At 37.9% G+C, this 25,708-nt stretch overlaps 1 protein-coding gene across 4 annotated transcripts in view; it reads left to right on the top strand.

Annotated features, from left to right (window-relative positions):
- The window catches only part of AQR (aquarius intron-binding spliceosomal factor), a 103,141-nt gene extending 93,891 nt beyond the window's left edge, over positions 1–9,250 (top strand). For all 4 annotated transcript variants that reach the window (XM_027083807.1, XM_027083806.1, XM_027083808.1 and 1 more), the window contains 3 exons: positions 2,445–2,619; positions 5,920–6,033; positions 8,704–9,250. In XM_027083807.1, coding sequence (XP_026939608.1) covers positions 2,445–2,619; positions 5,920–6,033; positions 8,704–9,018 — 604 coding nt within the window. In that variant the 3' untranslated portion in view covers positions 9,019–9,250. The remainder of the gene's footprint in view (positions 1–2,444; positions 2,620–5,919; positions 6,034–8,703) is intronic.
- Positions 9,251–25,708: the final 16,458 nt, after the last annotated feature.

Raw genomic sequence — 25,708 nt, 5'->3', positions numbered from 1 at the left:
AGACATTTCTGGTTCCTTTTCCAACATTCATTGTTCTTGTCCCTACTGACTTGAATAGCCCAGCTACAAATAGAAATGCTTGTGACTTGTTCAGAGCAAAGCAGTGAAACTGTAACTTTCCTGTGTTGTCTCCTTGTAGGGGCTCTATCAGAGTGATGGCTTGTTGTTTAACAGTGCTGTTTCTGTCCAGCCATCTTCTGGGGACTGTGAAAGAAGGTGGTAGTTCTCATTGCCCTGGTTTCAAGATACAGCTCCAAGGAACCCTGGCTTTTCATGCTGCCACCCTTTGCTTTTTTTCCCTGGTAGTTTGTTATGTTTATAGTGTTTGCTCATTCATTTAACAGATGTTCTCAGATCCTTCTATTATTTGGCAATGTGATGGGTTCTTGATATATAGTAGTAAATCTAACATTCATTATCTCTGTCCGCATGGAGCTTAGAATCCAGTGGAGGAGACATTAAACATGTCCTTGGAAAATACCTACATTTGATTCTGCAGAAGATTTTAGTCTAACTCTCCTCATGTACAGTGGAGATCGAGCTTAGTAGAGCCACTTAACTGTCCTACAGTACTAAGGACTGGAGGGAAAAGTTCCTCAGAGGAACAGGTTCATTGTCACTGCTCTGCCTAGAGATAGAGCCTTCTGGATGAGAAAGGGAGAACTGAATATCATAATACAGGGATTACGATGAAAACAACGGCTTAGGTCACCTCCTTCCACCATGCCCTCCCCACCTTTTTCCCTGACAACATTGTTTTAACAGTGTTTTTATTAAGTTTATAATACTTAGGTGAGAACTCATGCTAAGTATTTCCAGCATTGTACATCCAGTTACTAGTTTTGGAACCACCCACCTATAGCGTGACCCCTCGGGCTTCTAAGGGATGTGGAGGAAGTAAAAACAACTTGGCCTGCAGTGACCTAGAAGGTGACATTTCCTTCGTGAATCCAGGGTGTCACAAATGTAGAAATTCCTCAAAGCTCCTGCAAATGGGTATGCTTTCTCCTCATACCTAAATGAACTTCTCTTAGTTTGGGTTGCTGGGAGGTGGGGATACCCCCTCAACATAACTGCTATTATATATGATGTTGCACAGTCCCTCCTGATAAGGGAAACTAGATCCTTATCAAGGCCATAAAACACAATAGAAAATGAGGCTGAATTAGAGATATTCCCCAAATATCTTGCATTATGCAGAGACAAAGAAAAGCCATTTGATAAATATTCCAGTTCCCGATTCTCTGTCTGGTTATTATATGATCTTTGTAACATTTGACCTCTGTAACACTCTTTTAACACTTTCTTTCAGGAGTTAGGGATGACTGTACCAGATTTTATTATTATTCATGAAAGTCTTCTCTTTTGTAGAATACTCACAAATTTAAATAGCCATCTGAGCATCTCAAGAAAACAAGCTGTCCTCTGTATTTGAAACCAAAACTATATTTTCTTACTAAAACACATTCTAACTAATAGTGAAGTGAAATTAAACTTACATAGCCACTCTTTTATAATTTTTTTTTCCTTTTACACATAGCCACTCTTTTGTAATTTTTTTTTTCTTTTTTACATGGTCCTTGTTGGTTATCTGTTTTAAATACAGCAGTGTGTACATGTCAATCCCAAACTCCCAGTCTATCCCTCCCCACCCCACTTCCCCCCTGGTAACCATAAGTTCATTCTCTAAGTCTGTTTCTGTTTTGGAAATAAGTTCATTTGATTCAAGTAAATTCAGATAAAGTTTTAAGAACATATTCTTTCTGAAAGATAAAGAAAACTGCTATCGTTCATCAGATAGACAGCTACATGTATAGCTGGCTCATGCATTTTGGCATTTTTATTACTGTTTATGTGAACACTGAGACCTAGTATAGTCCAGCCATTGGGCGTAGGTACTAGAGTAAATGCGTGAATAAGAGATGGTATTATTATGTTATATCATTCGTCATACTGTATTTCTGTTTGTAATTATTATTATAAATAAGTATAAAACAGTATGGTAAGAGTTATCTAGTAAGTAAAATTTGACCCATTAACCTTGACAGAGCATGGGAATTTGGTAGGTGAAATGGAGCAAGGGCTGGTTTGAATTGACTCAATGGTGGTGATACAGTAAATTGGTAACTGACAACCGAACTGTATTGTAATACTAGTATAGCAACTTACACCTTTTTAATCAGTCATTGGTTATTTTGTGATTCTCCCCACCCTCTCCCCGCAAAAAAAACATAGAAATTGGTAATAAAGCATTAACTTCTTACTTGGCTAACTAGTTACATAGCATTGATTAATGTTTATTCTCTTAAGTTTTTAAGAAGCTTAACTCTTTATTGCCACAGCTTAACAGGAATATTTAGTGGAATATGTTTTAAAAATAAAAGCCTGCATAAATATGTTACTAATCTTGATATGTTTTAATTCATTCTATTTGTTTCTCAAAGGGATGTCCGTCGCTTAGTGGTGGCCATGTCTAGAGCCAGACTTGGACTTTATATCTTCGCCAGAGTATCCCTCTTCCAAAACTGTTTTGAACTAACTCCAGCTTTCAGCCAGCTCACAGCCCGCCCACTTCATTTGCATATAATTCCAACAGAACCTTTCCCAACCAGTAGAAAGGTAAGCCTACAGGTGACCACATTAGCAAAGAGCATCATCACATAAATCATCTGAACACTGGTTTAGAGTGCTCCTTACACTAAGGAACTGAATTAATATTTTCTATGTAAAAATAATACCAGCTAACATTTACTGAGTACTCACCACATATCAGGCAACTTCTCTGATCCAGTCTCCAACATATGGAAAATGGGGTTAATAAAACCTATTGAACAGGTTACTAATAGGAAATAAAATAATGTATGTCAAAGCTAATAGCCTGATACATGGTGAGTACTCAATAAATGTTACATTACATACATGATCTCATTTCATCTCAGTAACAGCCCTGTTCAATAGGTTTTCTTATTAACCTCACTTTCCATATGTTGGAAACTGGGGCTCCGAGAAGTTAAGTAGTTAAGCCACACATCTGAGTAGATGGAGAGTCCAAGATTTAAAAACCCAGACAGCCTGACTCCAGAGTCCATGTTAATCATCATCATACTATACTGCCTCTCTTCAGCTTTGTAAGGAGAACTTAACTAATTACTTGATAACAGAGTAATAACTGGTTTAACTCTTGGAGAACCCTCAAGAAGCTTGCATTCTGAGGGAAGGTGTCAGGGAATAGCACAAACACTTAACTCAGAAGTGCCACTCTCTCCTCATCCCTGCTACCCATCTCCTATCTCCCCTTCTTTCTTCCCTTTCCCACCCTCAGCTCCCAGAGGTAACATTATCCCTTCAGTTTCTGGCTTAGCCTTACTTTTGCACAAAGGAGCAGGTAACTTTATTTTCTTACGTTGTTTTCTTTCTTACATGAAGGTCAGCATACTATAGACTTTTGGGCTTTGTGTTTTTCATTTAATGAAATGTCTTGGAGATCCATTGAATTTTAAATAAAACTGTCTTAAATGTTCACAGTATATTTCTTTTCCCCACCTCTCTTTTTTTTATTTTTAAAAATTTTTTTTTATTTTTTCATTTTTTGGCCTCACTTGTGTGGCTTGCAGGATTAGTTCCCTGACCAGGGATTGAACCCAGGCCCTCGGCAATGAGAGCATAGAGTCCTAACCACTGGACTGCCAGGGAATTCCACCCACCCCTCTTTAAAAAAAATAATAAAGTTAAATTCTGTGTGTTTGTTTTGTAATAATGTTAAGAACTTTTTTTTAATTGTTTTTTTTCCTTTAAATAAAAGAAATGCTGCTGTGGTGGAATAGAAGGGAAAGGATGGAACGATACAATGGGGTGGGGCCATGTGCAGCCTTGAGTGTCAGGCTCTGAGGTCTGGACACAGTCCTATAGCTATGAGGTTCTCAATCTTTTGTGGACTGATTATTAATCAGGCACATTGCTGATGAGAGGTCTGGGGCAGAGGCTAGGTGTCTTCAGGTTTAACACACTCTCCAGGTGCTTCCTAGCCAAGGGCTGCAGACACACCTGGAGGCAATACCAAGGAACAGAAGGTTTGGAAAGTGGTGCTCTGGGCAGTACCATGGACTCAAGCCCTGGGGGCTGAGGGCTGGGAGCATCTCCCCATCCTCTGCTCAGGAGACAGTGTGAGGGGTGAGGAGGACTGCGCAGCCCTGAATCTCAGGAGAGGCTGCTCCCAGCAAAGCCGCCAGAAAATATGCAAATACAAACAAACAGAAAGACTTCCATGCTTTAAAGGCAATATTCCGTAGTTGTAACAGCATGGCAGTCTTTGCACACAGAAGTTGTGACCGTTACAGGAAGTGACCACCGTCCAAAGAACACCTGCTTATGTGCAATACCGCCGTCCTGCTTAATTCTGAGAAATGCTATTTAATGTACTAAATATTTCTAACTTTATGTGCTTTAAATAATTTGTCACTTTAAGGTGAAATCCTTTTTCTTGATATGTTTTTTACCTCTATGATTTTCTGAATTGTACAGTAAGATAGGATGAGACTTTATAAAAATTTTACAATTGACTTTAAATAGGAAAGTTCTTAATCTTTATTCTCAGATGGTTTAGAAGAAGTGCACATTTTCTGTTTTCTTCATTTGCTTTACCACTTTACCTACCCCGATAGAGTGGTGTTTCTCGGGTTGTTGTCAGAAGCTACTGCATCAGAATCACCTCGTTCTCCCTCAGACCTACTGAATCGAAATCACTGGGGGGCTACAGCCCAGGCCTCTGTTATTTAACACTTTCCCCACATGGTTCTGATGGGTACTACAAAGTTTACACCTTAAACTACTATTTGCCAACATTTTTGACCATACGCTTTATTAGTAAAGAAAAAAAAATCTTGCCCGAATTCACTGGGGATCCAGTGGTTAGGACTTCACGCTTCCACAGCAGGGGGCACAGGTTTGATCCCTGGTTGGGGAACTAAGATCCCACAAGCAGCATGGCATGGCCAAAAAAAGAAAACTGGCAAATATTAACCCTCATGACTAACAGTCTATATATTAAGTAATAATAAATGATAGCTTCTTATTTTTTAGAAAAACATAAATGGGAAGAATAATTTTAATATTTTCTTTGTGAATAGTCTTGAGACTTGCCTTTGGAGCGTATGTGGTATTGGAGACCACTACTTGAGACCATGTTGATGGTTTCTTTCTATTCAAATGATTGCTTATTTGTTATGAATTCTTCTACATTAGTTAGTAGACCAAAACTCATGTTTTACTTACCAACTTGAAATTATATTAAAAGCTAGTGACTCTTAGCTCTCTCCTCATCTCTGCCTTTTCTAAATTTAAATTGAATCACTTCTCTTCATGAAATCCTTATTCGACTCTAACACTTACATCTTAATGTCCTCTTACTGTTCTTATTTCCTCCAAACCCTAATAGTCAAATAGTGTTCATACATAAGATGGCGACATGGGCTTCTGTTGAAGTGTTAGCTTTCAGTGTCTTTCACTCTATACTTAACTTTCTTTTTCTTTTTTTTTTAAATTTATTTTATTGATGTATAGTTGATTTACAATGCTGCGTTAGTTTCTGATGTACAGGAAGTGATTGAGTTATACAAATATACACTCTTTTTCATACTCTTTTCCATTATGGTTTATCACAGGATATTGAATATAGCTCCCTGTGCTATACAGTAGGACCTTGTTGTTTATCCATTCTATACATGATAGTTTGCATCTGCTAATCCCAAACTCCCAATCCATACCTCCCTTACCCACCCACCCCCCCCCCCCCCGGCAACCACAAATCTGTTCTCTATGTCTCTGAGTCTGTTTCTGTCTCGTGGATAAGTTCATTTGTGTCATATTTTAGATTTCCACATATAAGTGATAATACTTAACTTTCTTTTTGCCATCTTCTAGAATGGAGAGAGACCGTCTCATGAAGTACAGATAATAAAGAATATGCCCCAGATGGCAAACTTTGTATACAACATGTATATGCATTTGATACAGACCACACATCATTATCATCAGGTAAGTTTTCTCAAAATTGACTCTTATTTTTCTTGCTGGAGAATCTTCTCTGTTGCCGAATAAATCTTTAACATACTTGATTCCTTGCAGGAAACCAGCTAAACCAAAGTAGATTACTATTCATGTAACATCCATATTTTAAAAACATCTTTTGTAGATATAATTTGGCATACAATAAATTCCACATATCTAAAGTATACAGTTTGATATGTTCTGATATTTGTATATATCCATGAAACCATCACCATAATCAAGATGAACATATCCATTATCCCCAAAAGTCTTCCACATACACCTTGATAATCCCTCTCCTCCCTCACCAGTTCCTTTTCCACCTTCTCCAGGAAACCAAGGATCTACTTTATGTCACAATAGATTAGTCGCCATTTTTTAGACATTTATGTAAATAGACTCATACAGCATGTACTCTTTTTTCCTACTTTTATTCAGCATTATTTTGATATTCATTTATGTTTCAGAATGTATCAGTAGTCCTTTTCCTTTTATTGCTGAATAAGTAATCCATTATACAGATTACCAAGTTTACCCATTCATCCACTGATGGACATTTGGGTTGTTTCCAATTTTGGCTGCTACAAATAAAGCTACTATGAACGTTCTCCTACAAGTCTTTGTACTTTCTCTCGGGTAAATTTCTAGGAGTGGAATGGTTGGATAGTATGGTAAGTATGTATTCAACTTCTTTTAAGAAACTGCCCACCTGTCTTACAAAGTGGTTGTACCATTTTATATTCCCACCAGCAATGTATGAGAGCTCACACACACTTACTATGTTTGGTCTTTTTATTTTAGCATTCCAGGAGGTGTGTAATGGTCTCGTTGTGGTTTTAATTGGCACTTCTCTAATAACAATTGATATTGAACATCTTTTCATGTGATTATTTACCATCTGCATATCTTTGAGGATGTGTCTGTTTAGGCCTCTCACTCACTTTTTTGGGTTGTATTATTGAGTTTTGAGAGTTTTAAAATTTATTCTGACTACAAGTTCCTCCTCAGATGTTTGTTTTATGAATATTTTCTCCTAGTCTGTGACTTGTTTTTTTCATTTTTAAGTGTCTTTCAAAAAACAGTTTTAAATTTTGACCAAGTCCCCGTGTATCAAGTTGTTCTTTTGTGATTCACGCTTTTTATGTTCTAAAAGAACTTAGCCTGACCCAAAATTACAGGGATTTTTTCCCCTAATGTTTTCTTCTAGAAGTTGTATAGTTTAATTTGCTATTTAGAGGTATGGTACATTGTGGGTTAATTTTTTTTATATGGTGCAAGGTAAGGTTGCATTTTACTCATTTGCGTGTGGATATCCAGTTGTTTCAGCACCATTTCCTTCAGGCTATATTTTCCCTCTGTTGACTTGCCTTGTCATTTTTTTTTTTTTGAGATTAAAAAAGCAGTTTTTCAAATTGAGATATAATTGACATATAATTTTAGTTTCAGGTGTATAAAATAATGATTTGCTATTTCTATATATTACAAAACAATCACCACAATAAATCTGATTAACATCCTTCACCACACAGAGTTACACTTTTTTTTTTCTTATTTTGAGAACTTTTAGGATCTCACCTTGTTTTAGTAGAAAAATCAATTGGCCACGTATGTGAGAGTCTACTTCTGGGCTTTCTATTCTGTTCTGTTGATCTTTGCATCTTTCCTTTTTGCCTTTACTACACTACCTTTATTAGAGTTTCTTTATTGTAAATCTTGAAATTAGATAATGTGAGTCCTTCAGTTTTGTTATGTTTCCAAATGGTTTTGGCTGTTCTAGTTCCTTTGCTTTTCTGTATAAATTTTAGAATCAGCTTGTCTATTTCAACCCCCCAGAAAAAGCATGTTGAGGTTTGATTAGGATCAATTTGGAGAAATTAATATCTTAACAATATTGAGTCTTCTTTCCATGAATATGATATCTCTCTCCACTTCTTTAGGTCTTCTTTGAATTCTCTCCTCAGTGTTTGGCAGTTTTCAGCATACAGGCTTTATACATATGTTGTTAGTTTTATTGCTAAGTATTTCACATTTTGTGCTGCCATTGTGAATACTACTTTAAAATTTTTTCAGTTTCCAACAAGAGAAACAGTTCCTGAAGAGAGAAGCCCAGCTTTAGCTCCAGACTGCCATGGGGTAAAAGGGAAGCCAGGCATATAGAGCTGCTCCAGTGTTCTGGTTAAGTGGGACAGGAACCTTGTGCCCTGCTGCTCTCTCCCTGCCATGGCCTTGTCTCAAGGCTTGGTTCCTTCTCACCCCTCACAGGGCCCCTTGATTGAAGTTGGTCCTTTCTTGAGTTGGTGTGGCAGTCAGTCCTAATCAGCCACTGTTTTTCCAGAGTGTTACAATAAATTCCTTTGCTAAAAAATTTAATAGCTTTTGATATTGTTTTTCTCCCTGAGGATGTAATGTATGATCTCATCATTATTACCTGATATCTAGGCAGGCATATTCCATGGAGTCAGTAAAACTTAGGCCATTATCATCAGAGTTGTTACATCTGTAATATAACATGGCCAGCAGTGTTTTGGAGAATTCTAGAGTGACAGTATCAATTAGGAAGATAATGTGAGAACTTAACTTTATAAGCCAGTGTCTTTTTATTTGGATTCTTTGATGTCTTCCCTCTCTCTCTCTTTCTTTTTTTTTTTTTCTCTTTAGACTTTATTACAGCTACCACCTGCTATGCTAGAAGAAGGTGAAGAAGTTCAAAGTCAGGAAACAGAATTGGAAACAGAAGAAGAGGCCACGCCTGCTCAAGCTGACATTGTACCTAGTCTAACAGATACCAGCTCCAGTCAAGAAACCTCAGCCTCTCAGACTGAGACCATCCCCAGTCACACAGGAGACAGTTCCAGTTCAGAGGCCATCCCTACTGAATCCGAGATCACTGCTACTGTGGCAGAACCTGTAGCTGTACCAGTGGAGAATAACACCCCTCAAGATGCCACATCCGCCCCCAGAGAAACCAAGTAGCCAAACTGTAGCCCTTCTTAGGGAGGACATTTCATTTATAAAGTCTAGGTAAAGTTACCTTTTGTATTTTACATATTCTTATGCCATTTTAATGGCACTAATTAATATTCAGTCCTTATTTTTGTTAGCTGATCTCAATGTTTGTCTTCTGGTATATATGAAAAAAGAATGTGTGTGAACAACTCCAACTTTATTTGTTCAGTCAGAAGAATAAATAACCATTCCTTTGATATTTTGATTATTAAATAACTATATCTATAATCATACCTACATTAAAAGAATTTTCTACAGAGTAATAGTTCACATTTTTAGTGAACTTCGCTAAAGAAAAGGACAAAATATACTGGAATTAACTACAAATGACTTCAAGCAAGTGTCCAAATTGGGGAGGAAATCATTTCTTCTACCATAATGTAAGATGCTCAAGTCATGTTTCTTTCTATCCCTCCTTTCTTTGCTGTCTTCCTTGATGGAAAGGCGTCAACACCATAGGATATAAGTTGCTCCGATCCATTAAAGAAGACATGCATTTCCTTCCCCCAAATCTCAGAATGTGTAAAATCACCTAGAATGTCTCTTTATTTTGGGGGCCACTCCAGGCCTAATGAATCAGAATCTCAGGGTTAGAGCCTAGGAACCTGCATTTTTATTTTTGCGGTGCTACACAATTAATGTTTGAGTTGCTGGCCGAATGGTATCAGATAAGGCTGGTGAGGCTGGGCCAAGATTTGTCATTCATCTAAGCAAGAAGGATCTGGCAGATCCATTTGGGCAGGAACAAAGGTCCAGGGTCCGGGCAGTGAAAATCAGTGAACCTAATTAATTCCTGTATTCAGGATGGATTTCTTCCAATGCAGAGCTTCTGAGTTTTCTGCCCTGTTTAGTTCTCTTGATAGATAACCAGCTATAAGGAGACCTTAAGGTAAAACGTGCTCCAGATTTGGGAGGGCATCTGTACTAGGGCCTTGCTACTCAGGTGTGGTTTGCAAATCAGCAGCATCAGTGTTGCACTGAAATTTGTTAGAAATGCAAAAGTTTGGGCTGTACCCCAGATCTGTTAAATCTCAATCCGCATTACAGCAAAGTCCCCAGGTGATTCAAATGCACTTTGTAGTTTTAGGAGCGCTGTACTGAGATTACTGTGCCGTCCTCACATCAGTGAGAGGTTGAATGGTGATCCTATGATGGTAGAGTTTACAGTGAGTATGACTGTTTTCTGACAATGGACCTCTGCTTATAAGGTCCCTGGGCATGGTGACCAGAGAAGAGATGAATATGTGTATGTGGGGAGGGTGAACTTGCCCACTAGTTCTCTTCCCCAGTCCCACATCTGCTAGAGTGGCTAAGGGGAGCATTTCCCCAAATCTAGTGCATCTACCTTTAGGCTTGACCGTGTCCAACAAACTTTTGAAGAATTAAGCAAGAATTGCACACTGCCAGTGACCAGACCAGTGCTTCTCATCTTGATATTTTGAAGCAATGATGAATTCATAAGGAAATTAAACCCAGAACGTCAAGTCAGTGATGTTTTTGAGTGACTAATGTTTGCTTAAGTTTACCCGTCTGTGGTGGGTAAAATTTAGACTCCTGTCTTACAGTGCTTCTTGCAGCATCAACAGTTGTGTTGGGTGGGGAAGGGGACCATGAAAGTGATGGGATAATAAGGGGAGTGAAATGCCAAGGAAACGAACGTAGGAAGCCTAGGTCTGTTTGTTATCAGAGTTAGGATGGAGCCAAATGGTCTGTTACATAATTTCTCTGAGTATAAGAATTTGAAAGCAGGTGTCATGGGCATCTGTATGAGGACTTGCACTCAGAATTATGTTCATCTGTGAATATATAGTATCAGGCTAAGCAAGAGGGAAAGAAGCTTTACCATATTACTGTCTTTCCTGGAAAAGATTGATTTTTTCCCTCTGCCCTTTGGAGGAAATGACTCTGAGACCTGCAACCAAAGTAAAGCAAAACTGTTGTGCTGCTTTCTCCTGAAATAAACCATTTTCCTAACACTGTATATCACTCTGTCTAGCTGGGTGACTGAACGTTTTTCTCTGCTGCTTGGTTTTCTATCACACTGAAAAGAAAATTTTAACTGGAAGATGAATAACTCCTTTGCCTCTGTCAAATTAAGAAAGGGATGATGAAAGTGGGACTTGCATTATTTTAAATTGTTTATTCACTGGAAAGGCCAGTGAACTGCAGTTGACTATAGAATTGTGGAATTTTTAAAGGAACTTAAGAGATCTTTTCTAAACTTAAATAATGAGGAAACTGAATCAGATGGTCTTAACCCAGGGTGGCAACTGTGGGAGACTGGGGTAGAATCCAATCTATAGTCCAGGGCAGTTTTGTGCCTTTTTTTTTTTAATCAACCACACATGAGTAATTGCTTCATAAATTCAAAATTTTTCCATTTAATTTGGGATTACTACAGACACAGGTATTCTAGCCAGGTGACCATTTCAGATTAGTGTTCCCATTGCTCTCCATCCTGTTTTTCATATCTGAATATGTCGTGATTTTGGAGTTTATTTTTAAAAGCAGACCAAAAAGTCACATGCCAAGAGAAAGAGCATGAAATGAAGCAATTCAAGTATTTAGACTTTTTTTCACAAAATGCTGAGTTAAGAAAGTACATTACCAGCAGTTGGGAATAAATAGCTCTATTGATTTGGGCAAATGAATGAGAAGATCTAAATATTATCAGGTCTCTTGAAGTTAGTGCGATGATAAAAGTTGATATTTTGCTAGATACTGAGAGAAATGGTATACATGGGCCATTTGTGCTCCTATAAAAAATGAAGTTTTTATGATCAGGGGACAACATGATATTGTAAAACAGACTTTGGACTCATCCAGACCTGACTCAAATTTTACGTAATTTGCTCATCAGCATTTGGTTTGACCTTGACAGGTGTTATAACCTCTGTAAGTCACAGTTTTATCTACAAAATGGGGAAAAGATCTGTTTGTTTGTTAATGGGGTAATGTTTATGAAAACATCTGGCACCTGGTTGCTTGGTAAATACCAGTCCCATCCTCTGCATTTTCCCCCAAATCTTTGAGACAGTGTAGGATATTGCCAGCCAGTCCTCTGACTTGGGTGCGTAGCTATGCCCCTATCGAGGGAGTATGGAGGAGGATTAAGAAGGGAACACGTGGTGGCAGTTGACCTTTGAAGATCAAGGGTCAAATTTACTGATTGGAAACCTGGAAATCAGCCTATGGCAGCATTGAGGATGGTCTCTGCTGAAATTAAAATTTCTAGCAGAACAGCATACCCAGATGGAGATAGTAGGTACCATTGTGCTTGGGATATATTGGTAACATCAATTCTGTATCCTGTACTCCCCCACCCCGAGATCATCTATATTGTTGCACTTACCTAGCTTGAATGTGCTTTTTCCTTTTTATCTTGTACTCACATGGTATTTTAGAGGTGTTTCTTCAATTAAAATAAGATAAAAAAGATTTTTTAAAGAATGCTGACCCTTTTGCATGCACCAGAAGAGCAGTTAAAAACAAGCAGTGCCTTGCTTCCTGTGAAAAATGCTTGGCAGTTAGCCTTTGTAATTATGAAGCAATCATGTTAATAGATGTTTAAGAATAATACAACTGGAGCTGTACAGAGCCAAGGATGGAAATGAGCACATGAGACCATTTTTTCTTTATCCATTGCTATTCTTCAGTGCCCGAGAAGGGGTTTTAATTCAGCGGTAACCAGAAGCTTTGGACACTTTTTTTCTTCATAGGGACAACCCTGAGCTCAGTCCCCTGGAGCATGACTCAGAATGCAGCACAGTTACTGCTGGCTGCCAGCTTTATTGCCAGCTCTACCTTTTGGCTTACACTTATTTCATTAGCTACTTAAACTTCTGCACTTACATATGAAAGATGGCTAATCCCAGTATTTCTCAACATATGTTACAAAACCACCCGTCTTCAAAAATACTTTGAAAAACATGTTCCATGGTCAAATAAGTTTGAGGAACACAATTAATTCTCATTCCCCATTTGCAGAATAACAATGCATTGTTAGCTAATTAAAGGTTCTTTCCTGCAGGAAAAAATCATGTTAACTTTGTTTAATCTAGCATTTGATTATCGCAAGCTTATTTGACCATAGAACTCTTTCTTTTTCTTTTTTTTTTTTTTTAAATAAGACATTCTAAAGAACTAGTTCCTCAGAACAGTTTGGGAGCCAGTATTTTTACATTAGCAAGTGAACTTTGATTCCCCCTTAGAAAATTAAGGGGATAAGAATATACCAGCTCCAATATGCTACTTTGTCATAAGGATTATTTTGAGCTGAAGGCAGTTGACAAACAGCAGATGCAGGAAGTATTCTCTGTCCTTGTGCTTCTGCCTAAAAGCAGGGCATAAATTTCCCTTTGTAAAGATGACATAAATTTCCATTTGTAAAGGTATCCCCTCTCTCCTGTACCAGGAAGACAACAACCCTTATCACGGGACACAGAGATGATGCTGTGAAATGAGTCTGCATAAACAAACCTTACTAAAATGACCCTTATCTTCCATTAATTTCCCCGTGTATTTACTTGCCCACAATCTACCACCCCTAAAAGCCCAAACTCCCCCCCCTTATTTTTTTGCCTATTGACTTCTCCATAATTTATTGTTCTTTGTTAAAATGATATATAAACTTTAAAGCCTAACAGCTTTTGGGGGGAGTTTTTACTTCTCTGTGTAGCCCCCCTGGAAGTAAAGTTAAAAACATCAATTAAATTTGCATACTGTTTCTCCTATTAATTTGTCTTTTGACAGTTTAATTCACAGGCCCCAGGTACAGACCTAAGAAGGTAAAGTCTTCCCTCCCCTACAAAAATAAGACTTTAATACATCGTTTTTCCATTAAGTAACCAGAGGCTAAAGTAGCACAGCTGAAGAACGTAGAGGCAAAGTGATTTGGACAAAATGTCATATTATAGTGTAATTAACTGTTGAGTGTCACATGGTATTAATAGCAACATCCTGAAAATACAAATGAATAAAAGTTTGATCAATGTACCATGACATTCATTCGTGTGAGCCTTCTAAGAAAAGGTCACTGAGCATTCTCTGTTTACATTTTAATTTTAGAGTCCAGGATTTCACACTAACCTTTTCTCATTTCTTACTGTGCAGTAGAAGGACAGTCCGTATTTCCAGTGTGTCTTGTTTTCTCAGTTCTCTAAATGTTTGTTTTCTTTAAAAGTCTGTTTCAAAAGGGGAAAAGGTTTAGCATGGTAAATAGGGGTGGACAAGAAATAATAGAAGAAAATTTAGGCAAATATGAAGAAATTTTCCTTAAAGAAGAGTGTAAGATAAAGGACCCCAAAAGTTACCTTGCATAGGACATGTTGAATTGTCTCTTGGTTGATCTCCAGAGATAATCGTCCCCACCATCCTCTTTCTCTCTATCTTTGACTTACGTCGTACATTCACCCAACACTCTTCTTGCAGTAAATCTAAGTGCAAGAACCTCAATGGTAACTGCTGCTCCTTGGGAGATACCTTGTTTAATATAAATGGCTCTTTTGAGAAACTGATTTTATTGACCTTTTTAAAAAAGTCAAGAGTTCTTGATAGGAAGTGGTCGTATAAAATACCTTTTTCTACTCTCATTCATTGGTTCATTTTGAGGGGAGTTTTCTTCTGGTTTTTAGTTCAGTTATTTACAATAAATGTGGTTACTGTATTATGGTATTTTCATTACCCATTTTCTTCTAGTAGCACTTTCCAGTGCTGATTTCTTCTAATCCCAGACTTCCCCAAGAATAGTAGTGGAACAAGAATAGAGCTAGTTAATTTGCATTTTATTTTGCTGGTTGACTACTTTTCATAGAAGTGAATTGAATTAAAAATAGTAAAAAGTTGAGGCTTCCCTGGTGGCGCAGTGGTTGAGAGTCTGCCTGCCGATGCAGGGGACACAGGTTGCAGGGGACACAGGTTTGTGCCCCGGTCCGGGAAGATCCCACGGGCCGCGGAGCGGCTGGGCCCGTGAGCCATGGCCGCTGAGCCTGTGCATCCGTAGCCTGTGCTCTGCAATGGGAGAGGCCACAACAGTGAGAGGCCCGCGTACTGCAAAAAAAAAAAAAAAAAATAGTAAAAAGTTGGAAGGTGTCTTTGAAACTATCTAATTCTTGTGCATCCACGGACTGAGTACCTACTGTATGTCAGGCAACAATGCCATAGTTCATAGGTGAGAACACTGAGGCATTGGGTGGTTTGCCTAGGACACTATGGTTCGTTGAACTGGGACCAGAACCACCATCTGACATTCAGGCAAATTCCTTACCTTGCTGTTCTTTAAACTTATTTGCTTGAAACAAATCCAAGTAGAAGGAGCAACACTTAATATTTCACAGATGAGCAAGGCAAGCCTACTAAAGAATTCCTCTCAGGTTTAGAATACCAGAGAGGAGACCAGGTTGCCAAAATCAGGATAGGAAATAAGAGGTCTATGAAAAAATATGCTTTAATGTTACAGTGCTTATACTTACAGGTGAAAGCCAAATTAATACTTGTTTTGGATTGAAAAAGGTATGAGAAACATATAATGGGGAGGGGCTATAGTAAGTAGTATTTAAGTGCCAAAATGTGAATTATCCTAACGCTGTTTTAGTTTTAGGCAAAGTCAGAACAGTTTAAATAACAACAGTTTTAAACGAATGTAATATATGATAAGGGAAAAGTTAGAATTTACCAAGACCTGTACTTTAAATTGCCATTATAGGCAAACCTCAGAGATATTGTGGGTTCATTCCAGACCGCTGCAATAAATTGAATATCACAATAAAGAGAGTCACACTAATTTTTCAGTTTCCCAGTGCATATAAAAGTTATTTTTATACTATATTGTAGTCTATTAAGTATGCTAAATAGTATTATATCTAAAAAGGCATACATACCTTAATTTAAAAATACTTTATTGCAAAAAGAAAAATGCTAACCATCATCTGAGCCTTCAGCGAGTCATAATCTTCTTGCAGTAATAACAGGCAGGATCACAGATCACCATAATAAATATAACAATAATGAAAAAGTTTGAAATATTGTAAGAATTACCAAAATGTGACACAGAGACACAAAGTGAGTAAATGCCCATGGGGAAGTGTTGCTGATAGACTTACTTGACACAAGGTTGCTTCAAACCTTCAATTTGTTAAAAACATAGTCTCTACAAAACAATAAAGTGAAGTGCAATAAAATGAGGAATGCCTGGTTCAGCCTTCCAGTTTAACTCTACCTGCCACAAACCCAACGTTAGCACATTTGGGAGCTGAAAGGAACATCTGTGTGAGCTAAAGTTCCCAGGAGCAAACGTCTGTTTCTAAAACAACTCAAAGCAAGACGCTCTTATGCAATTACAGAAATCAGTTGTGGTTTTTTAGAGGTCGCCATTGCAACTCTTGGTCTAGTTGGGCTCATTAAATGAATGGGCTCATCTGAGCAAGTAGAGAATGTGTTTCCTCTGCAGAAATACAGTCGTAGCTTTGGTGAAAAGACTCATGAATGTCAACTGTCATTGACACTTGAGAAATTAAATTGGTCAAGTGGTTCTCTTAAATTGACATGGTACTATGAATATTGGGCATGGGTAGTTTGGCCTGCTTTTGAGCTACATAAAAATGGAATCGTACAAAATGTACTTTTTTTGGTCTGCCTTCTCACATAGATTGTAATAACATGAGGTAGGAATCAAGATTAACTGAGCACTATTTATTAGATCATTCTTTCTCTCAACACTATACTGTAATCTTTGTCATAAATCAAGTAATTGTATATGTGTGGGTCTGTTTCTGGAATTGTTCCATTGGTATAGTTTTCTTGTGCCAACCTTTAACTGTTTTAATTACTGTAGCTTTACATTAAACCTTGACATCTGGTTGTGTATTCTCCCTTAGCTATATTCTTCAAGATATTGGCCACTCTTAATCTGTGTATACACTTTAGAATCATCCCGTCAATTCTAAAAAAAAGCGAAAAAAAACTTGCTTGGATTTTTATTGGGATTGTATTGATTCTATAGGTCAATTTGGAGGAAAACTGATGTCTTTATCATTTAGGAATATGGTGTTTCTTTCCATTTACTTAAGCATTCTTTAATCTCAATAATGTTTTGTAGTTTTCTAGATAAAGGTTTTGGCCATCTTTTGTTAAATTTATTCATATTTGATTTTTTATGCTACTATAAATGGTACTTTTAAAACTACATTTTATTATGTTTTGTCATTATTTGTTACTGGTATATAGAGATACAGTATCTTTCTTGTATGTTGCCCTGGTATGTAGCGATCTTGTTGAATTCACTTATTATAGTATGACAGTAGATTATTTTGGGTTATCTACATACATAATTATGTCATCTGTGAATAATGGTAGTTTTATTTCTTCTTCTTTGATCATTATACTTCTTATTTCCTTTTTAATCTCTGTGCCTTTTACTTCCCTTTTCTGCTTGTTGGCTTATTGAAGACCTCCAGTACAGTGTTGAATGGAGGCAATCAAAATGAGTATCTTTGTTTCCCCCCAATCTTAGGGACAAAGCTTTTGATATTTCACCTATTGCTACAGGTCTTTGTGACACCCTGTATCAGATTTTAAGAGTTTCCGTCTATGCCTAATTTGCCAAGTGTTGTTGTTGTCATTGTTTTTAACAGGAATGGATGTTGAAATCTCACAAATACTTTTTCAGTGTATCCTCAACATGATTATATGCTTTTTCTCCCTTATTCTGTTAATGTGGTGAATTGCATTGGTTTATTTTTCAACCTTTTTTTTCTTTTTTAATTTAGTTTTGGCTGTGTTGGGTCTTCGTTGCTGTGTGCGGGCTTTCTCTAATTGTGGCAAGCGGGGGCTGCTCTTCGTTGTGGTGCGTGGGCTTCTCATTGCGATCGCTTCTCTTGTTGCGGAGCACGGGCTCTAGGCGCGCAGGCTTCAGTAGATGTGGCACACAGGCTCAGCAGTTGTGACTCGCGGGCTCTAGAGAGCAGGCTCAGTAGTTGTGGCACACGTGGTTAGTTGCTCTGCAGCATGTGGGATCTTCCCAGACCAGGGCTCGAACCTGTGTCCCCTGCATTGGCAGGCAAATTCTAACCACCAGGGAAGTCCCTTGGTTTATTTTTCTATTGATTTTTTTTTCTTCTCGTCATGGGCCAAAATTGCTACTCTTTACATGCCGAATAAATATTTAGTTGAATACTGGAAATTACAAATGCTATGTTGTTGAATGTTTGGATTTTGTTGTCTTCCTTTAAAGACTGTTGAAGTCTGTTTTAGCAGGCAGTGACTTGTGGGTATTAGTTGACCTTTTTGATGTTTGTTTTTAAGCTTTGTTACACAGGTATAGAGTACTTTACTCTAGGACTAGTTTAGCTCTTTCACTAAATTGTGACCTTTCTGTGGTCACTGCCCAAGGTGTTCAATGAGATGTCTCTACTCGAGCTGGTAGAAATTTAAACCTTGATTTTCATCAAGGTGAGCTCTGGGAAATGTTTAGCTTATAGCTCCCAGGCAGTTGTTATTCAATTGACTTCATGGAGTTTCACACTGTGCATGTATAGATCAGTATTCAGCCAAAGACTTGAGGGGACCCCTCTTCAGACTTCTGGAGTTCTTCCTATGCATAACTCTCTCCTTTCATAGACTCTGCCCCCAAATTCCACCCAGCTCAGCCTCCTCACGTTTTAGTTCCTAAAGTCGGTGAGACTGCTGGGCTTCTACTTAGGTTCTCCTTCCCTGTGCTGCCGTTTGGAAATTACCTCTCGGCAAAAAGCCAGGGCAGTCACAGGGCTCACCTTGTTTTGTTGTGTTTCCTTTCTTTCAGGGATCAAAGACCTTTGCTGCCTGTTGTTCAACGTCTGAAAATAGTTGCTTCGTATATTTTGTCCAGTTTTCTAGTTGATTTTAGTGGGATGATGAGTTACTACTTCATGAGCAGAAGCAGAGGTTCTCACATTGATTGGTTTTTCAAATATTAAAGTGACCTCACATTCCTAATAATTTTAAAATAATTGCTGTATTAAGTTACTAATATTTTTATTAGGATTCTTGCATCTGTGAGAATTATAGAGATTAGTCTATAATTTTAAGATGATGATGATATTACTTTTATCAGATTGGGTATCAAGATTATGCTGACCTCATAAATTGAGTTGTAAGTATTCTCTTTCTTCTTTTAGTGGAAGAGATTTTGTAAAAGTGGTATTATTTCTTTTTTTAGCATTTGGAACAATTTACCAGTGAAGTCATCTAAGCCTGGAGATTTCTTTGTGATGTTTTAAATTTCAGATTTAATTTATTAAATGGTATAAGACTATTCTGTTTCTTGTTGTGTTGGTTTTGGTAAGTTGTGTTTTTATAGGAATTTGTCCATTTAAGCTGAATTTTAAAATTTATATGGGCAAAAGTAACGTATAATAACTTTTCAGCACAGCTTTAGCTATATCACGCACATCCCATATCATGTTTTCATTAACATCCAGTTCAAGATGTTTCCTAATTTCCATTGGGACTTTTTTAAACACATTTTTTCATTTTCTTTGAAAATGTTTTGGAACTTAATAGAGGTGGTGGTTACACAAACTTGTGAATGCACTAAATACCACTTAATTGTTCTCTTTAAAATGGTTAACTTTATGTTATGTGAATTTCACCTCAATTTTTAAAAAAAAAAACAAGAATGCCTTTTAAGAAGTGGGTTTCTTAATTTCCAAGCATTTGGGCATCTTTCTTATCTTTTTGTTATTAACTTCTAGCTTTGTTCCACCATGGTCAGAGAACGTACTCTGTATGATGAAAATCCCTTGAACTTTGTCAGGACTTTTATGGTACATGTTTCACATGCACTTGAAAAGATTGTGTATTCTGTAGAAGTTAGGTACCATCATATGTATATACACACACATATAAATTAGTGTTATAAATTGTTAATTATTTTGTTCAAATCCCTTATATTCTCACTTTTTGTCTGCTTGTTCTATCAGTTACTGAGAGAGGTGTGTTTTTAAAAAAATCTGAGTGTGTTATAGGCTTATTTCTTCTTTTAGTTCTATCAAGTTTTGCTTGGTGTATTTTGAGACCATGTTATTAAAAGCATACAAACATAGAATTATTATACCTTCTTGATGGATGGATTTTTTCAGTTATTTAGAAATGTGTCTCTTTAAGTCTAGATATGCTTCTGGCCTTGAATCACTACCTTGTCTAACATTAATATAGCTATACCAGCTTTCATTTGGTTGCTTTTTGCATGGCATATTTTTTCCATTCTCCTACTTAAACTTTCTAGGTCCTTATATTTAGGGTTTTCCTGTTGTAAGGAACATATCCTTAGGTTTAGGATTTGATTTTACCTATTTATAAGTAATACGTTGAAGACACAAGACTTCTGGGTGAGAAGCAAAAGACTGCATCACTCACAGAACAGCAAGCAGCATGGGCATCAGCATGTTTGTTTGCATCAGTTCCTCTTGCTTCCCGAGTCCCACAGAGGTGACCTGGAGGGCCCTAACGCGTCCCTGCATAGTCATGGGTTGTGTTATAGGAGAGGAACACTGGGGAATCCCCCACTTTTACAGTAAGCGGCAAGCAAACCTGTTTGTTGTCCTCACCCCTCAAGGTTTCTTGCTGCAAACTCAGCCCTCTTGGGAAATGACCTGAGTGAAGAGCAGCCTTGTATTCTTGACACACCCACCAAGAGCGTGTTGGGGTACTCTGTGAACTTATTTATTTCTCCTTGTAATTCTGTCAATTTTTGTATGATGTATTTTGAGACTATTTTATTAAAAGTATACATATTTAGAATCATTATACCTTCCTGATCAGCAGACATTTTTATCATGAAAAAATGTCCCTCTTTAACTCTAGTAATGCTTCTTGCCTTAAAGTCTACCTTCCCTTATATTAGTTTTAACTACACCAGTTTTCCTTGGGTTAGATTTTTCATGCTGTATCTTTTTCCATCCTTACTCAGTCTTTCTGTGTCCTTATATTTAATTTTTTTTGTAAGCAACATGTATAATTAATATAACCTTTGTCTTTAGAGTAGATCATTTTAATTTTATATAATTATAAAATTTTTATTTTATAATTATATAAAATTATATTTTTATTTTATATAATTATAAAATTATATAAATTATATTTGGGTTTATTTTAACCATTTTACTCTCCTGTGTTTTATGTTCACTTTTCTCATCTTTCTTGCCTTTCTTTGGATATATAAAGTATTCGTTATTATTTTATTTTTCCCATTCTTTTAGTTTGTTAATAACACTTTTTTTTTTTTTTTTTTTTTGGCCACACTGCTCAGCTTGTGGGATTTTAGTTCCCCAACCAGGGATTGAACCCGGGCCCTTGGCAGTGAAATCACCAAGTCCTAACCACTGGACCCCCCAGGGAATTCCCAATAATACCTTCTTTTACCTGTTATCTTCAAAAGTACAACAGGCATTCTTGACTTACTACAGTCTACTAAGAATTAATACCTGTTCCACCTCTCACATGATACTAAGACTTTGTAATACTGATTTTATTCAACCCCTCCTACTTTGTGTTATTATTCTTATACATTTTATTTCTACATAAATTTTTGTAGAAATTTTTCTACACTCCAATAAAAACATTATTATTGTTTTGCAAGTTAATATTTATTTTGATTAACCCATACATTTACCCTTTCCATTGCTCTTCTTTCCTTCATATATCTTTATTTTTCATCTGGAAAATTTTCTTTCCTTATGAAGAGTTAAATCTGTTTAATATTTCCTTTAGTGTAAGTGTGCTACTGACAAATTTCTCTCAGTTTTTGTTTATCTATTTCACCTTTTTTTTTTTTTTTTTTTTTTTGCGCTACGCGGGTGTCTCACTGTTGTGGCCTCTCCCGCTGCAGAGCACAGGCTCCGGACGCGCAGGCCCAGCGGCCACGGCTCACGGGCCCAGCTGCGCCGCGGCATGTGGGATCCTCCTGGACCAGGGCACGAACCCGTGTCCCCTGCATCGGCAGGCGGACTCTCAACCACTGCACCACCAGGGAATCCCTCACCTTTGTTTTTGAAGGATATTTTCCCATGTATCTAAACTGTCAATTATTTTCTTTGAGCACATAAAAAATGTCATTTTATTTTCTTCTACTTCCATCTCTCTTTGGAAAAGTCAGGTGTCAGTCTTTTGTTGCTTCTTTCAAAATAATATCTCTTTTCTCTAGCTGTTTTTTACAATTTCTAGCTTTGTTGTTGATTTTTAGCAGTTTGCCTTGGATGTGCCAGGGTGTGCGGTCTGGTTGTTTTCTATTCATCTGCCTTCCACTCCACTAATCCTATCTTCTGCTCTGCTCTATTTGCTGTTAAAGCTACCTATTGAGTGCTACTATTAGTTTTTGCATTTTCCACCTCCATAATTTTCATTTTATTCTCTTTTAACACATTCCATTTCTCCATGTTGTAATCTATTTTCTTGAACATATTAATCACAGTGGTTTCGGTGTGTCTGATAACTCCAGTATCTGGATTACCTGTCTGTGTTTCTGTTGCCTGTTTTTCTCTCAGTCCTGTTTCTTGCTATGCCTGGCAGTACTTTAATGAATGTCTGACATTGTATGTGAAACATTGCACGGGCTCTGGATGATGTTTTCTCCCTCCAGAGAGGATTTACCCTCTCCTCTCACAGGCAGCCTGGAGGCAGATCACCTCAATCCAGTTGGGGCCACACCTCTCCCAGGCTGGTGTGCTGTCTTTGGGAAGGTCAGTCGAGTTCTGGCTCGCTCTTATTCCTAGGGTGTAACCATCTAGACATCCCAGCTGAGGGCCTGAGATATTTGGGGGGGATCAGTCCTTTTGGGTAGGTTCCAAGTTCAGTTTTTGTCTCCACAGCATTATGAAATTGCCACATATTCTGCTTTGCTTTTTCAGCCACTTTCTGTTTGGCTCTAAGCCTCTTGCCTGCACAACTTAATCAGTAAATAACTTGAAGAAAACTTATGCCGATGTTGGGATCACATTTTTGCACCCCTCTTCTCTAGGATCTTGATTCTACATGTCCTAATTGCCGTGGCAGCTTCAAACTTCAATTTTTATCTTCCCAGCCCCGTCAAATTACTGCTAACTTCTCAGCCATTTGCCCTGCACCGAGAATTGCCAAATGCCCTGTCTCATTACATGTGGGTTGCGATAACAAAAATACCGTAAACTGGGTGGCTTAAGCAGCACACATTTATTTCTCACAGTTCTTTAGGAAGCCTAAGATCAAGGTGCTGGCAGATTTAGGTCAGGTGAGAGCCAACTCCCTGGTTCATAAAGGACCACCTTTTCTCTGTGACCACACACGTTGGAAAGAGGGCAAGAATGTTCTCTGGGGTCCCCTTTATAAGGACACTAATCCCATCCACGAAGGATCCACCCTCATAATTTAATTATTTCCTAAAGGCCACGCCTCCAAATATCATCACATTGTGAGTTAGGATTTCAACGTAAGAATTTTGCGAGTATACCCGTTCAGTCCGTTGCATGCCCCTAGGGGTAAAGCAGTGTGCAAAAACTCGGGATCACCTCAGTAAGTCGCCTCCCCTCAAGTCCTGGCTATCTCGGCAGGTTTCTAGTGCCTTCAAACAGATTTTTTTCTCAATTTCTATCCAGCTTTTTCAGTTCTTGGTGAGGATTGGTCAGGCCATTCCATCACAGCTGGACTGGACCACATTTGAAAAACACTGATTTAATGCCGTTCTGTACCTATTTTGCAATGTCTCATTTCCCTTACTGAACTCTAAGTCTCTAGAGAATTACCATTATCCTCAGGTTGATCAGACTCTGCCTCATTCCTGATACCACTGACTCTTCTTTTCATCAAGGAATGTTTAGACCCCACCTGCAGGTATAGCCTTATCCTTGACCTTTGACCAATCCTGGGACTCATTAGAAGAAGGTGAAAGAAAGACATGGAAGGCTAGCCCTGTGATCCACAGCTTCAGGTCACCCCTGCTACCAGATGGGCTCAGAGCATATTCATTAGACACGGGCAGTTCCAGGTTTTGGTGGGCCCAAAGTGTATACAAATTTAAGAGCCCTATTTAAGAAAAAGGATGCAAAATTATGAACACAAAATTAGGTATAAGGTTTTGGAAGGGGCCATGCAAGAGAGGAGTCTTGAAACTTAACCTTCATTAGCTTCATACTAACTCTTTCTGGTGTTGGTTTAAATTTGGGGTCCTAGCTTTCTTTCTCCACCATATTTAAACCCCTATCTTAAGGAGCAACTACTCTAGAACTGTTTCTTTCACACAAGGTTTGGGGTTCTGACATGGAGTTGGGTTCTATTTCTTTACCTGGCCTATTTCCCTGAAAGTGGCTGGCAGGAAGGAGTGTCCTAAGGTCCTCCAGAAATAAGAACCATGGAGCCAGGAAAAGGAGGCTCAGAATCAATGAGAGACACTGAAGATAGACTTTCAGACAAAATATTAAAGGTGTTTACTGAGTATTTACTATATGCTAAATACTGTGCTTTTAAATGCCTTCTCTCATTTAATTTTCTCAATAACCCTGAGACTTTGGTATTACTTTGAAATCTCCACGGTACAGATGAGAAAACTTCTCTAAGCCTTATTTGTCCAAAGTAACAAAATTTATAAGTGAGAGAACTGGGATTTGAGCTTCGAGTCCAAAGTCCATCATTCTCTAAACTGTTTTCAGAATATAACCACAGAGGCCTTGCTCAGAGGGGGGTTGCATTGTCTGTGACGATACTGGAAACATTGCTTTATGATGTGGAGTTCAGGACACGTTGGAAATCTACTTTTCTCTCTGTTTGCTGGAGATGATAATGTTTTGCTTATAACAGCCATAGAGTTTGCTTCAGGCAGGTCCTCTTTGGTTCAGTCACCATGGATATGAATTTATTTACATCATTTGTATTTAAGCATTTTTTAGTTATTTGTGAATCGAGTGTCAGAGAACTCTCCATTGCCATTTATTCCTAACTTGTACCATAGTGCGCTTAATTTAAAATATCATAGAGGGATACAGACTCATGATCATTTCATTATTAATTACCAGAAGAGTCAGTATTCCTCTAGCACCAGAAGAGAAACCCAACAAACACTATTTCATCTTAGCAGGATCTGGAGTCGTACTGCTGCCTTTTGTCAGCTCTGCTTATGTAACTGGGAAGAAGAGCACTTATCACTGTTCAACAGACTTTTTCTCAGACAGGGCCTGGGTGTGCAGCACCCTGCCAAGTTCCCCATTAGTTATGGAGAAAAGCCATTCGTATTCTGAAATTGCAAATCAGCGAGGCAATCACCACACAGAAATAGCCCCCATGAAAATACAGCAGTGCTATATTTGAATCCTTAATCATGTATATTTATAGACCTGAGTTTAGTTCTATTTGGAAATTTTCACATTATACAGTAACATTGTGATTACCCACATGCTCAGAGGGTGAAGGGGGATGGGATGTTTGATCCACTTAAATTTTCTGAGTAATGGGGAGTTAGTCACAAAGAACTTTTCTGTCTATCTTTTGCTGAATGCCTTTCAAAAATTGCTTTGGTAGGCTCATAAGGAGATCAGAAAGCCACCTATGAGGTACTGGGGGTAGGAGGAGTAGGGAAGTGTGTCCTCACCAGATTTGTCACTGACATATAGAAATCCACCATTAGAGATTCAGTTTTGTGGCTTAGGATCTGTTCCCA

The sequence above is a fragment of the Aethalodelphis obliquidens genome, unplaced genomic scaffold (genome assembly GCF_003676395.1).
Source record: "Aethalodelphis obliquidens isolate GAN/ISIS:26980383/991018 unplaced genomic scaffold, ASM367639v1 scaffold51, whole genome shotgun sequence".
NCBI lineage: Eukaryota > Metazoa > Chordata > Mammalia > Artiodactyla > Delphinidae > Aethalodelphis > Aethalodelphis obliquidens.
The sequence above is the reverse complement of the archived record's forward strand: the minus strand, read 5'-3'. Positions and strand labels throughout refer to the sequence as shown.